This window comes from Ceratotherium simum, chromosome 8, assembly GCF_057802395.1.
Source record: "Ceratotherium simum simum isolate JZ-2026a chromosome 8, ASM5780239v1, whole genome shotgun sequence".
NCBI lineage: Eukaryota > Metazoa > Chordata > Mammalia > Perissodactyla > Rhinocerotidae > Ceratotherium > Ceratotherium simum.
In genome coordinates, this window is record NC_141907.1 from 61,946,411 (window position 1) to 61,962,059 (window position 15,649).

At 36.2% G+C, this 15,649-nt stretch overlaps 1 protein-coding gene across 8 annotated transcripts in view; it reads right to left on the reverse strand.

Moving 5' to 3' along the window:
- The window catches only part of CCDC158 (coiled-coil domain containing 158), a 107,445-nt gene continuing 91,796 nt past the window's right edge, over positions 1-15,649 (reverse strand). For 6 of the 8 annotated variants that reach the window (XM_087434447.1, XM_087434448.1, XM_087434451.1 and 3 more), the window contains 6 exons: positions 14,130-14,290; positions 11,632-11,691; positions 7,516-7,583; positions 4,954-5,112; positions 2,848-2,947; positions 1-209 (listed from right to left, as the gene is read on the reverse strand). In XM_087434447.1, coding sequence (XP_087290573.1) covers positions 89-209; positions 2,848-2,947; positions 4,954-5,112; positions 7,516-7,583; positions 11,632-11,691; positions 14,130-14,290 — 669 coding nt within the window. In that variant the 3' untranslated portion in view covers positions 1-88. Of the gene's footprint in view, positions 210-2,847; positions 2,956-4,953; positions 5,113-7,515; positions 7,584-10,068; positions 10,689-11,631; positions 11,692-14,129; positions 14,291-15,649 lie in introns of those variants that run through there. The other 2 variants (XM_087434450.1, XM_087434452.1) reach the window with 2 other exon arrangements.

A 15,649-nucleotide genomic window follows, 5' to 3' on the forward strand; every position in this document is an offset into this window, starting at 1 on the left:
TAGAGTTTACAGGACAGGGTATCTTTTATTAAATTTTCACATAAAAAGAAAAAGGTACACAGGGCACTAATTATAAGTAACACCACAATTAATTGGGCATCATTCCTCTGTAAAGAATAGGCAAGCAATGTATCATTTTAGTAACATTTTTTCCTGATCTTTCACTTTCTGTATCCTCTTTTCCTGATTTCTGATCATTGAAGACATTGCTGAAAATGTTGATAAAATAAAGTTAGAATAGCAACATTTACTCAGGCTTTACATTCTATTATGTTCTTCTTAAAAGGTCAGCTGCCACTATACAATACATACATTCTGAGCTCAAGAAGTTCTTAAAAATTGCAAAGTAGCACATTTTTAAAAAGATTTATGTTATGAAACAGAGCTAAGAGTAAATCTTTTTCAGTTGTTTTAAGTGAGCATGATAATTATTATCATAGAAGTAATACATTCTAACTGTACATACTTTGAACACCTCAGAAAGGTACAGAAGGAAGAAGGTCAGTCTCTGTTTCTGTTCTCTTAATCTGCTGAACTCTCCCTCAGAGGTCATCACTGTAAACAGTCTGGTGAATGTCATCATGTACACATACACACACAGGAGTTTTCTTCTTTACACAAATGGAAATATGTGGTATAAACTGTTCTGGAGCTTGCTTTATTCACTTAACCTTTCCAGTTCAGCTGGGAAGATGTTTTGTTATGACTGCATAGTATTCCATTATATGCATGTACCAACATGTTAGTAAATAAATTTTTAAAAGATGCTTTCTTATTTTCGTTTATAAACAATGCTATAGAAGTACTTTTGTAAACAGACTATACATTTGTACAATTATTTCCTGTAGAATAAATTGCTCGAAGTGGAATTTCTGGGTCACAGCATATGTGCACTTTAAATTTTGATAAATTCTCTCCAAAATATTTGTTTCATAATATCCAAGAGACTTCCCATACAGACAATGCATCCAATAAAAAGGTCTTTTTATTTTTTAAACAAATATAACATGTCTCCCATTTGGACTATTACATGGCGGCATTATTCAAATAAACTCAGAAATATAAGTCAAAGTGTGAGTAAAAATGGGGCCAATAAGATAACGCATCTTCCTTAAAAAACTCACAATAAACTTAAAATCACACATTTTTCTTGATGTTTATATACACAGGGATCTGGGGTTATCATAAGGGATTTGGAATTTTCTTTAGTAACAATTTGTTATAGCTTTAGTATATTAAAAATGTGAATCTTGGAATCAGAAATTGCAAGGATCAAGTGTCAGCTCTATTACTCAGCATATGACTTAGAACTTATTGACTGACTACGATCTTATCTCTGTGTCCTCATTTTCAAATGACATAATATTAGTACCCACCTCCCAGTGTCATCATGAGGCTCCCACGAAGAAACATAAGTACAGCACTGAGTACAAGGCCCAGCATATAGCAGGTAAGTGCTCAATAAATGCTAATAGCAACTGCTAGTATTAATAAGGTTAAACTTATTTTATAAGGATTTTGTTCTTAGAAAAACATTTATTATCCTTCATCTAGCAACTTATATTCTCTAGAGATAGAAAGATGGAATAAGAGTAACATGGATACTCCAAAATTAATTTCTCTCTGACAAAGGCTCCTAGATTCATGAATTTATATCAGAAAAGTATAAAACATGATAGCCCTCCTAAATCCATGGGAAAATATCCATATCCTCCATATGCATGGAACACCCACATAGAACTGATACCCAAAAAGTTGCCTATCATCTGCAGAGTACAATAGTTTCTCATTCAAATAGCTTTTGTATATTTATAAGTAGTTTATCTTTTTATTTAGTGATTCATTGAGTGGCATAGTCTCTTATAGCCCATGCTAATTTAAATTCTATGTAAGGCTAAATACCGTAATTTTGTTTTCTGGCTCTTGACTGCCATCTTATCCTGGCTAACGTCATACAAATGCTTGTCTACAGACCTAACAGAAATGAGAAAGATAGTGTGTGGGAAAGTCTCATGTGAAAAACTACTCAAAACATGTGTCCAAGGGCCGGCCTGGTGTCATAGTGGTGAAGTTCTCGCAGTCTGCTTCAGTGGCCCGGGGTTCACAGGTTTGGATCCCGGGTGCAGACTATGCGCCACTTATCAAGCCATGCTGTGACAGATGTCCCACATATAAAGTAGAGGAAGATGGGCACGGATGTTAGCCCAGGGCCAATCTTCCTCAGCAAAAAAGAGGAGGATTGTCAACAGATGTTAGCTCAGGGCTAATCTTCCTCACACACAAACAAAAAAAACCAAAAAAAAAAAACCCAAACAGCAACCACAAAAAAACGTGGGGGCTGGCCTGGTGGCGTAGCAGTTAAGTGTGCATGCTCCACTTCGGTGGCCTGGGGTTTGCAGGTTCGGATCCTGGGCACGTACCAATGCATCACTTGTCAAGCCATGCTGTGCCGGCGTCCCACATAAAGTAGAGGAAGATAGGCACGGATGTTAGCCCAGGGCCAATCTTCCTCGGCAAAAAAAGAGGAGAATTGGCATCTGATGTTAGCTCAGGGCTGATCTTCCTCACACACACACACACACACACACAAGTGTCCCATTGCAGGTTGGTCAGCAGTATCATCCCTATTAGATGAACATTTAGAGCAGCTCTACAGTGACCTGCCCAAGGTCACCCAATTAATCAGGGGTTAGTCATGGTTAATTAAGACCCTCATATTTTGACTAAGGTTTCTAAATTGCTAATTCAATATCCTTTTCAGTGGGTCTATAGATAGGAGGCTTAACCTGAAGGGAAGGTGAATATTCTTTTGAGCAAGGAAGATCTCTCCAAAAATGTACACTGTACCTTGGTTCTTCATCTGTAAATCTTCTACCAGAGTCTGCAAGCTTTCCAGTCTGTTCTGAAGCTTCCTGCATGTTTTTCCTGTTGTTTCTATTGGCTGAGACTGTGAAGCTATTAGAAAAGTGCTTAGATGTGACATTAAAAGGCTATTCAATATTTCTTTTTAGAAATCTTCCAATTACAGGTTAAACAATATTTCCTTTAAAATAATGGAAACTTTAAAACACTATTTTAAAATAAAGAGGTGTCTTATCTAAATATTGCAATACTAGCTTATCTGATTTTGTTTCAAACCAATCTGATTTACTATTATTCCACTATGTAGCATTAAATGGGATGAGTGAGAGGAACGCTTCAAGTTTAATGGTACATTCTGCACTATCAATGACAGCTTTTCATACCAAACCTTAGGGTTTGGAAGAGCAAGATTTAATAGTGATACTGGCAACATTTTTTAATGTGTGTGAGGCCAAGTGTCCATTTTAGTTGCTGTCACCTCAATGAAGATGGTGTTGTATGACGGGAGAGGGTAGTATGGATGTTGACATGGCCACGTGAACCTAGAATAAATGCGACAGTAGCAAATGTAGAGGGGCTAGAAGCATGTAAGCTATTCTCTAATAAGCATGCTAAGTTTTGTTGACCTCTAAAAAATACTTGATTGACAATCTCAAGATTTTAATTTTGCTCTTAGTCTTTGACTTGCTGTTTAATCTTGAAAATATTTTTTGATGGCTCATTTTCCTATCAAAAAATACCCTTTTGAGAGCCAGCCCTGATGGCCTAGTGGGTAAAGTTTGGCGCACTCCACTTTGACGGCCCGGGTTTGCTTCCCAGTTGTGGAACCACACCACTCGTCTGTCAGTAGCCATGTTGTGGTGGTGGCTCACATAGAAGAACTAGAAGGACTTACCACTAGAATATACAACTATGTACTGGGACTTTGGGGAGGAAAAAAAAAGAGAGAGGAAGATTGGTAATAGATGTTAGCTCAGGGAAAATCTTTCCCAGCAAAAAAAAAACAAAAAAAACCCCCTTTTCATTACAGATATTAGTATTACAGACAATCGTCTAGGAATTATTTTAATTTAAGAGGATAAAAAACAATTTCTCAGAGAGAGATTTTTAACATAAATAATATAAAATATGGGATGTATGATGAGTATCTGACAATAGGAAAAAAAAAAGAAAATGCCATGCTATTATGTAACCACAAATTAATAACAAGGTGACCAGCAGCATTGTTCTACTCCTGCAATAAACACTACTGTAATAGTTAAATAATTTGCTACTCTAAATTTTTAAAAATACTAAAGGATAACTTAGAAACATAAGAGATGAAGGAGGACAAAAATTCAGAAAAAAGACAATAAAAAAGAAAATATACTAAAATCTGTGATTAGGTTCTGATTGTCATATTTTTTTAGGATATAGATACATGTTAGGCATTGAATTTCAAAAGACTAAGAACTGACTTAATGATGCAACCACTTGCCTCGTTTATCCTTTATCAGAGGGAATGATGCCATAGAGCACGGGGGCTGTCTGAGTCACTGTCATATATAATGAAAAACATCTCAAGTTCAATTCAACATATATGTATTTAACGTCCACTGTTTATCAGGCACTTATTCTACATCAAACCATTTTCCCATCTGTCTTAGCAAATAACAAATGAACTTAAATTTAAAAAACGAGAACATTTCAACAAATTTGTATGATAGATATGTGCACTTACAAAGGCAGAGACTGAAGAGCCAGGATTTTAGAGCACGTAAATAAGAAAGAAAAGTCACTCACACCATTTAAAAGAAGACCCAAAATCTTATAATGGAGAAGAAAGTTCACTATTCATGTCAGAGAAGGAAAGACATAATATTTACATATAATATCTACGTATATTTACTAAGGGGTGTGTGTGTGTGTGTGTGTGTGTATACAATAGCTATTCTATTTAAATAAGACTCACTTAAGTTACATAGCATCAGTCAGAGCTTGCATATAAGAACACCATGTAAAATCTTATTAATTCTGATAATGGAAAAGAACTTTCAGTTCACCAGAGTAGGAAACCAATTAATCTCATCAGTGATATCAGACCATTCTTACCTTTAACAGAATCAGATGAATGAACAGCTTTGCTGGATCTATATTGTGATGTGGAACCTACTGAATCTTCAACTGAACTAGTTAGGAGTGAGTGAACTGGAGACTTCTTGGGAGAAGAATGGAATGAACGAGAAGCTGAATTTTTCACAGATGGACTTGCTAAAATTTTGCAAGAACAAAATTAAAAGGATATAATTAATTAACAATAGTACATTGCATCTCTTAAAAAGTCAAACTTGAAGGAGAAAATGTTCCCAATGGTGGAGGGAGGGGAAGTTCTGTTAAATATTCAAGGCTTTGGGTTGGAACTGAAAAGGGCCATGCCTTAGAAACAGGATGAACAGGAACAAGACTTGCCCTTGTGGATCCTGAGGTCTAGCTTCAAATCATCTTAATTCCTGACTGGATTAAAGTGCTTTGGGATTGCTGGTGTCCTTAGATGTGTACCAGAAGCAAGCATGAATGCTGTCTGGAGGAAGGTAACCTCATTCTAAGCCTCAAACCATCTGTACAATTTTTCATATATGTCTGTCATACAATAAAAATCAGGCATATGAGGAGACAAAATGACATGGCAGAAAACCAAGAGGAAAAGTACAGATAATAGATATGGACCCACAAAGTCTGGATAATGGAGGCAAGGCTAGCTTAGATTCAAATGGCATTACTCTAAACCCCAAACAGGTTCTTCTTATATAAAGAAAATTGTACCTGGACATATAAAGAATAATTGCTAAAAAAAGACACAAAAAACACCAAACCAAAGACAAAAGCAATCTTAAAGCTGCCAAAGGGCAAAAAAGACAGATTATATTTAAATGAGCAACAATTAAATTTAGAGCTGACTTCTTAATAGAAACAATGCAAGCCAGAAAACAATGGAATAATTTCAAAGTGAAGGAAAAACGTCAACCTAGAATTCTATACTCAGCAAAAATATTCTTCAAAAATGAGGATGAAATAAAGATAACTTCAGAAAAATAGAAACTGAGAGAATATGTCACGAGCAGGACTTACATTAAAGGAAACATTAAAGGCATAAGTAAAATGATACCAGATAGAGGGTAAAGTGTTAACTATGTGGCTATAGATAAATGAATAGTAACTAAACAAAACAATGCAAATAATCCACTGTGGTATTTACATTCATAATTAAAATATGTGACAACCATAAGTTGGAAGCATAGTGAATAGAGTCAACATGTTCTAAGGTACTCACAGTGTATGAGAAAAGGTAAAAGCACTCATTTATATTAATCTAATAAGGCAAAGATACATGTGTTCTCTTGGGTAATCATTAAAACCACAGTAAAAACATACAAATGAAGTAAATCTGAAGGAATTGTTAAACTTCAAATAAATGCTCTTTTCTTCAAAATATTAGTTCTTAAAAGATTTCTCACAAGTTAAACATTATTTAAAAATTAAGAATTTGTATTTATTTATGAATATTATGTTTTGATTTTAGACCTGATTGATACTCTTCTATAAAAGACAAAAAAATTTGGAAACTTATTTTTCTCCTCTTTTACCTCATTTTCCCTATTTACATTATTACTGTCCAGATTATAGCTAAACTTTTATTGAACAGCCATCATTCTCAGTTTCATTCTTTCCCATTTATTTTGTTCTCTTCCATAGGAAGACTGATTATGTGTCTGTTGGTTTGCCTTTGCCTTCCAAATCTAACATATTCTCTATAATTAATTTCTGTTTCTCTTAGTTTAAAAAATTCTTTTTGTGTAATTTTTTCTGGGGGGTGGGGGTCCATCATGTCCCTGACTATGATTTCAGTCACGCCTATCCTAGTTTTTGATTTCTAAGGCTTTTCCCTGTAATGTTTTAATTTTTCTCTTCCATTTCTAGTCTGAGTTATGCCATTTTGCTTTTCAACAGATTCTGTTATCTTTCAATCTCTTCCCTGACCTCCTTGTTTTATAGAGAGCATTCTCTCAGTCTTTAGAAATCATATGGAGAACCATCTGTCTCTACTCTTCTCCTTTTCTTCTCATCCATTCAATAAGTATTTATTGAGCACTTGCTATGTGCTAGGAAGGTTCTAGGTACCTGAGATATATATATCAGAGAACCAAACAATTAAAGACTTCTGTCCTTGTGTAGCTTTTGTCTAGCAGGGGGTGACACGCAATGAATAACATAAGTAAGTTACATAGTATATTAAAAGATACTAAGTGTAATTTAAAAAAAGAAAAGACAAGGGGGAGTGTGAGAGGGTTACAATTTTTACATAAGGTGGGGAGAGTAAGTCTCCCTGGGAAAGTGACATCTGAGCAAAGGCTTTAAAGGAGGTGAGGGGTTAGCAGTGCAGAGGGAACAGCAGGTGTAAAGGCCCTAATATAGAAGCTGCCTGGCATGTCCAAGGAACAATTCAAGGGTGGATAAAGCAGAGTGAATGAAGACAGAATAGTAGGAAATGAGAGCAGAGGGTTACTGGGGACTTCCAGGCTACTGTAATGACTTTGGCTTTTACTCTCAGGGAAGTGGGGAGCCACTGCAGAGTTTTAAGCAGGCCCCATTTCTGTGGTTTCATTGCAAACTCACCTGCAGATGCGAATGTGAAGCTACTAGATGGATCTTCCAGGTCTCCTGCATGCAATGTGACTGGCTCTCTGGAAGCATAAGAACAGTCATGCAAACATTCCATTTCACAAACACAGCGCTAAGATTTATGGACAGAAGCAAGCGATGGCTTAAAATATAAACTCAAGATGACAGTCATAACCCTAAATTGCAGAAGTCCTAAAATACCCTGAGAGAGATTCAAAGTTACATTATCTTTATTCATCCAGTGCCCATGAATGTTTTGCAGAATCAAAATGTTACAATATATAATCTTGGTTAGAAAATTCACTTTTGTATAATAATGGCTATAAAACCCAAATATTTCTCTTACAGATTCTAAGAGATACAATCCTAATGACATATTTAAAAATGAAAAAACCAAAGACAAAAAAACCAAACCTCTTTCAGCAACTGTAGTTATCACTTTACAAAACTATCAGACTTTGTTAAATCAGTAAGTTGAAATAAACCACATAGTTCTTTGTGGGTTGGGTACCAGTACAAGAATAACGTGGCAGTAGTTCCTAAGGTGGTTTCCTTCCAAGGGGTTTGTGAGGTCATCACTATTTTTATTGTAATACTAAGATATTATTTGCTTTTTAATTCTCAGGCTCTCACAAGTATAGTGGAGTTTCCCAGAGGCTCTATGATATCTGATATCACAACAGACTAAATGGAGATGCAGATATGAGAATCCAGCTATCTTTTATTAAGCCATGCATTAAATATTAAAACAATACCTTCTCAATGATATTTTTGTTTAAAAAAAAGTTTGTTTTTTTTTTTGTGAGGAAGATCAGCCCTGAGCTAACATCCATGCCAATCCTCTTCTTTTTGCTGAGGAAGACCAGCCCTGAGCTAACATCTATTACCAATCCTCCTCCTTTTTTTCCCTTTTTCTCCCCGAAGCCCCGGGACATAGTTGTATGTCATAGTTGCACATCCTTCTAGTTGCTGTATGTGGGATGCCACCTCAGCATGGCCAGACAAGCAGTGCATGGGTGCGCGCCCAGAACCGAACCCGGGCCGCCAGTAGCAGAGCACGTGCACTTAACTGCTAAGCCACGGGGCTGGCCCCAAAACAGTTATTTTTCATAATAAAATGTTATTATGATAATATGTACTTTGTTATTTTTAAATGAATAAATATCAAAATGTTTTAAATTCCAAAAATGCTTAAAATTAAAATTTCTTTTCCGATACTTAAAATAGTGGTAGAAATGACCCATATAAACAAAAGCTCTTTAGGATCCTCAATGATATTTGTGAGTGCAAAGAGGTCATGAGACAAAAAAGTTTGAGAATAGCTATATTAGGAGAAAAGCCCAGGAAAGGAAGGTCATGGCTATACTGTGGATAATCTTCATTATCAGGGCAAAGAGTTTGTTCTTGCTGCAGTAGGCAATGGGGAGCTTTTGAAGGTTTTGGGGAACAGACATAGCCTGAGGTGTACTTAAAGCAGATCAATTTGAAATTGATATGAAGAAGTGACTGGACTGTGCAAGAGACTGGATTTAAAGACATCCACAGTGACCACAGCCGAGGCACCACAACAGTCCATAAGAAAGGTAAACAGGCCTAAAGCAGTGTGGCAGGCTGAATAACGGCTGCCAGATATATCCGCGTGGGAATGCCAAGAACTTGTGAATGTCACCTTATGTGGCAATGGAAACTTTACACATGTGATTAAATCAAGGATCTTGAGATGGGGAAATTATCCTGGATTATCTGAATGGGCCCTAAATGCCTTTATAAGAGGGAGGCAGGGGGAGATTTCACACAGAAGAAAGATGATGTGACGATCTCAGCAGAGAGAGAGATTTGAAGATGCTATGGGCTGTGAAAATGGAAGAAGGAGCCCACAAACCAAAGAGTGCAAGGAATAAAGTTCTAGAAGCTGGAAAAAGGTAAGGAAATGGATTAATCCCAAGAGCTTTTGGAGGGAGTGTGGCCCTGCTAACATCTTGACTTTAGCCCAGTGAAACTGACTTAGGACTTCAGGCCTCCAGGACTGTAAGAAAGATAAATTTGTGTTGCTTTAAGCCACTAATTTTGTTACAGCAGCCATAGAAAATTAATATGGGCAGTTCAAGGGGATGAGCAAAGAAGAAAATGGATTTCAGAACTGTTTTAGAGTCAGAATTCATAAGATCTGGTGACTAGAGAAACGAGACAAGGGAGAAAGAAGAATCAAAGATAATGTTAGGATTTAAGCATAGATGCCCCGGGAAAGCAGTGCTGCCATTTACAGAAATAGAACGAGATGGAGGGGAATGGTTTTGCGGAATGACCATCTTTGTTAAGTTTTGGTCATTATGATCTTTAGGTCATTCTGTTTCATCTCCTGAAATATCCATATGGAGATGTGTAAAAGGGAGCTAGATATTTTGAAGCCTTTATTGGAAATACTTCTCAGGGCATAATGTTGCTCATTAAGTTATAATAACATAGAAAAAGAAAAGTCAATTCTCCACAAAACTTCTGAGAGATGTGGCTCTCAGAATAATTCAAGCACAAATCCACATACCAGAGTTACTCATTTCTTTTTTATTCTGTTCTGGGTGTGTAGACTATATTGATTTAGCTTACATGGCTGCAGAAGTTTCTAGATTAAGAAACATTACCATAAGATGTTGATTAAAGAATAGGTCCTACAATTACAGTGAAATGTAGTAAAACAGTGGTATTCTTTCTCATTCATTTAAGTATTAGTTAAAAAATGGCCAATTTGCCATAGTATAGAGCATTCAAATGCATTTTTAATTTTGTAGTATGTTTCATACTTTTCAGAGCTTCTATTAAATATTTATCTCTTCTTCTCATTTGAACACAGGAAGGGGCTAGGTCCCATCTCTTCCTCACCATTCTCTCTTCTTCACAAACACATCAGTGCTGAAGAAAGCAGATTTTTCTAGTCATGGACAAACTACCGCAGAGCTTTACTTCTCCCAGGGAAGCAGCCCCTCTGTGCCCCAGGCCTAGGACTGGGCCCCTTCCCAGGTAGCACAGTCCAGGTACACAGGCAGAACACAGCAGTCATCACAAGCTTGAGCTCCGGAGCCAGCCAGACCCGAGTTCCAATCTGACTCCACTCTTCATAAGCTGTACGACCTTGGCAAGTTGCTTAAGCAATGTGAGTCTTCATTTCCAACCTATATATGGGAATAATTATGCCTACACTCATAAAGTCTCGACAAAGGGATAAGTCTAAAACACCCAGAAAATAGTAAAAATAAAAATATGCAGTAGAAAGCTATAGATATTAACAGGTACAACGGAGAGCTACACAACCAGCTAAGAAAAAAATCAAAACTCACTTCTTTTAGGCTAAGAGAGAGATATATTTAGAAAGATTCAAGTTCACTGTATATTGATCAAGTAGCAGGGATAGGGAGAAAATATTTATAACATTGTCTTAATTCATTCACTAAACAAATATTTGCTAAATGGCTACTATGTGGTAGGCAATATGCTTGGTGCTGAAGAGACAGCAAGGAATAAGCCTCTGTCTAACTGGAATTTAAACAGTAGAATTCATTTTCATATTCTTATGATATAAAAAGGGCTCTGATAGCTCTATTTTTTATACGTTGTGAAAATAGAAAAGATAAAAGTTAAGTGTTTTTTCCAGGCAGCCAGTCAATAAACATGCCTTATGATGGTAAGCAACTTGAGGACAGGGCCCATGTCTGTCTTGCTCACTGTTATATTCGTTGTTTTTTTTTTTTTGAGGAAGATTGGCTCTGAGCTAACATCTGTTGACAGTCTTTCTCTTTTTTTTCCTTTTTTCTCCCCAAAGCCCCGGTAGATAGTTGTACATCCTTCTAGTTGCTCTATGTGGGACGCCGCCTCAGCATGGCTTGATGAGCTGTGTGTAGGTCCACGCCCAAGATCCAAACCGGCAAACCCCGGGCCGCCAAAGTGGAGTGCACTGACTTAACTGCTACACCACCGGGCCAGGCCTCACTGTTACATTCTAAGGGCCTACCATACAGTGTGGCACACCACGGGCAGTTAACGATCTTCTGAATTAATGAATGAACAGTAGGAAAGGGGACACTCTGAAAGTCAGGGGCTGGTAAGATCATTTCTTACCTGCTAAAAGTTTCACTTGACTTGCTGCCTTCCGTGGAGTCCCTTAATGAGTTGTTGCTTCTGTTGGTAGAGGGATAGAAGAAATTAAAGACTATGCAACTCATTTAAACTTAGTGACAAAACAAAATTGTTCCTCTGAAAATTGCTTTTAGACAAACAGATTCAAAAGAGTTAGACTCGGGCACTGGCTCTTCCAGGTGGAGGAAACAGTATGGAAGAAAGCTTGAAGACAAAAAGAAATGAACTCCTGGGAATCACGAGTGGTCTGTTCTGACTAGAGCATAATATAGGAGTAAAGCAAGCTGGTGACAAGTTAGGGAGAGTCTTCAGTGTCAGACTGAGGGACCAGGTACTTAAATGCAGCAGACAGCGAGGAGCTACTGAAGATCTACAAGCAGTGGCCTCTGCATCTCAAATGAATAACAAATTAATATTAGTCTTTTTTCTTTTTTGGTTAAAGTCAGTTCTCAGAAGTTGTCTTTGTATAGGGGTTATGGATTTCATTTCATTATGGTTTTTTTATGATTTCATTTAAAAATTCAGCTACTCGATTATTGATGAAAATAGAATTGTTTTCAGGGAGAGTCTTATAATCCTATATTGAGGTTGTTCTAATTTCCTTCCAGACCACCTTTCTTTCAAAAGTTATGTAAGCCACTATAAATATGTGTAAATGTAGAAAAAGTCTTCCATTTTTGGTACGGCATACCATATATAAATATCTTCATTTGGGTAAACAGCACCAAAATTTAAAATAAGCACCAAAAAAATGCCTATTACGTTGATTTCTAGAAAGTAAATTACTTTAGTACGTCACTGAGACACTTTTTAGTTTCAATTAAATAATGCAACAGCTTTCCTTCAATGAACCCAAAATGCCCATCAAGTCTGTCCAAACAGACTTCCCAAACTACCTGGTCACGTACAAAATTGTTGGACAATTAATCAGATTCAGAATCTCAGATTCTTCTTACCTATGGCATATCTCTAATCTCAGGCTTAATTCAGTAACGCAATCTCTTACTCTATCATCTCGGTATAGATAAATATAACTCTCAGTGAATTATACAAAGGACAATTTCCAGATTCCACGTATTTTTAGACTAATCAATTGCTCACGAGTATTTAACTCTTCTTTAAGGCACAACAGTAGATTTTAGGCCTCCAAGCAAATTTTGCAAAGGGCTACCCCTGGAGTTCATCAACTCAGAATGCTTTCATTCCATGGACTCTTAAAAGCTTTAGGCTGAGTTTGGCTTTGGTGACAAGGTCACTTGTAGGATGACAGCAAGTTAACATAAACTCTTTAAAGGCAAGGACCAAATATATTCATGTTCAGTACAGCCCAATATAGTTCAAGCCCATCATTAGTGGCTGCAGTCATGGTAATCTTGTGGAATGATTAGTCCCGGGAGCAGGGGCTTTAACTTTACTTCTGGCTTTCCCTCTTTGCTTCATAGGAGGTGGCAACTTAATCTGTGCCTAAATTTACTCATCTGTCAAGTGATAATACTTAATAATACTGCCCTGGATTAGATGGCATATTATAGGGTTATGACAAGAATGAAAGTGCTCTGCACATGTAAGTATTTTTTGATAGAGGGGCCAATGAAATGTTTCTGATGTGATTCTGAGGATACAATGTTATGCTGGTAACTGGGCAGTTACTAATATTTTACAATGACTATTAATAATATTATTAATAAAAGTTAAATAAATCCAGGTAATATTTTGCTACCTTAATATATACTAATTGAACATCTTAAGAAACTGGAGATTGTTTATATATAAGTATTATTTCAGAAATTATTACTTTTAGATATTTGCCATATAACCAGAAAACAAATATTATAACAATAGGTTGTTATAATACTAACAACTAGTATACAACTAGCATTATAATACTAAAAATAAAACATATTAAAATGCTTTAATCTAATAACACAATAAAATTTTAAAACACTATTTGAAAAGAATATGAGAATCTCATTGATTTCTGCAGGTATGTACAGGGAAGGGCTGGTGAACTGGCCTTTCCTATTAGCTTACACTTGGAGAGTTATGTAGCAGTTCTCAGGGTTCTAGTTTCAGCTCCAACATCGAACTGTGTTGGCTGTAGGCAAGTCAATCTTTTGAAACTCGTGTTTTTCTCATTTGTAAAATAGGATAAATAAATCCTGCCCTGTCTTATCTCAAACAGTTGTTGTGGTAATCCAATAAGATTATGAGGTGAAGTTATAAATTACTATATGAATGCAACTTTGGGTAATGCTTTGCCCTAACTACTTTCTGAATAGAATAACTGTATTATTTTCTCTTGATGTCAAGTTGTTTTGCTTTTGCTTAACTCCTCCACTTTCTTATTGTTTTCCCTGATAACATCAGATACTCTTCAAAGGTATTTAAACCTCAACCTCTCAGAGAGTAACACACAGACAACTTAATGGCAAACCACTGATAAGAGAAGCTTTCCCATTCTGAAGTATACTCAGTCTTACACAGCCACATATGAAACCCCCAGAGACGGTGTTCTCCCATCTTCCTCGGTCTTGCCCAGAGGCACAGCTGGCTCCTCGTTGATCACACTTCTCAACTCTTGGAGAAGCTGTTTGAGGTCCCTTGTCGGATCTTCCTTCAGTGTGTTAGGTTTCATAGATTGCTGAATTAAAATAATTTACAAAATAAAGTCACTTTGTTTTTTCAGATTTAAATGCTATTTCCTATTATAAAATTAATTCAACTGGTAAATAGAAACTACGGAAGAGAAAGAAGAGGAAAACAAAATCACCTGTAATCTTACTACTGAGGAATAATCAATAATAACCAATCAATAACCAACATAGTGCCATATCTAATTTATAAATGTGTGTATACTTATTTATACATCTATGTATACATATTCATAAATTAGAGTATACACACACAGGATCAAACTATACACATCTATTTTTAAAACTTTTTCTATTTTTTAATTTTAACAATGTAGAATGAACACTGTACTATGTCATTAATATTTACAACTACATCCAGGCAAAATAATTTCAATATTTTGTTTAGGGCTGAACTAATTTTATAAAGCTATAGAACTTTAGAAGTAAGGAACTCTTTAGAGATGAGTTAATCTACTCCCTACATTTTACCGATGAGGAAAGAGACATTCAATATTTTCAAACTGTTAGTTGGTATTTGAGAATAACATAAAAAGATTTTCAGATATATAGTATCATTTGATGAATATATTTGTAATATCATAAGAAGTACAGACGTTCCCAATAGGCACCTCAAAAGTGAAAACCAAATGACAGTCAGAAGTTGCTCTGGTGAGCAGGTGGACTTAGTTGGAGAACGTTCATGGCTATAAAGTCATCAAGCACCATCGGCTATTTTAGCTGGTCTGTCGCCAAATAGATTGGTTGCTGAGGGATGAACACTACAAAATTTTTGTTCTTTAGGCTTTATTTTTCTAGGGTCCAGGCCAACGAAGTGTTGATGTTACTGGTATAACCCTTGCATTCCCCTCCCCTTTCTAACCCCATGACAAACCACACATAATATCCAGCTGAAGATGTCAAGAGTTCTGACTAACTGAATGTGTACTAAGTACGGTCTTTTCAGTTTATTGATGGTCATCTTACCTGGAAACTGCTGTGAGTTCAGAGTTTCATAAATTAGACACCATTAAATTATTAAATGACTCAATTTAAAATATGTAAAGATGTGAATCATTTTTTAATAGATTTTATTTTTTAGAGCAGTTTTAGGTTCATAGCAAAATTGCGTGGAAGGTACATAGATTTCCCATAAACCCCCTGATCCCACACATGCTGAACCAGCTTCTTAATCATGAATAAAAGCATTTGTCTCTAAGTAGATGATCCAATTTTACCAAACACTGGTTTTTGCTCTTGTCCTAGCCCTGGTGGACATATATCTTGATGTGGAATAAAACTTCAAAAACTTTATCAAGAAAACCTTATCCTATCACAATCTTCAGTCACTTTAGTTCTAACCTTGAAAT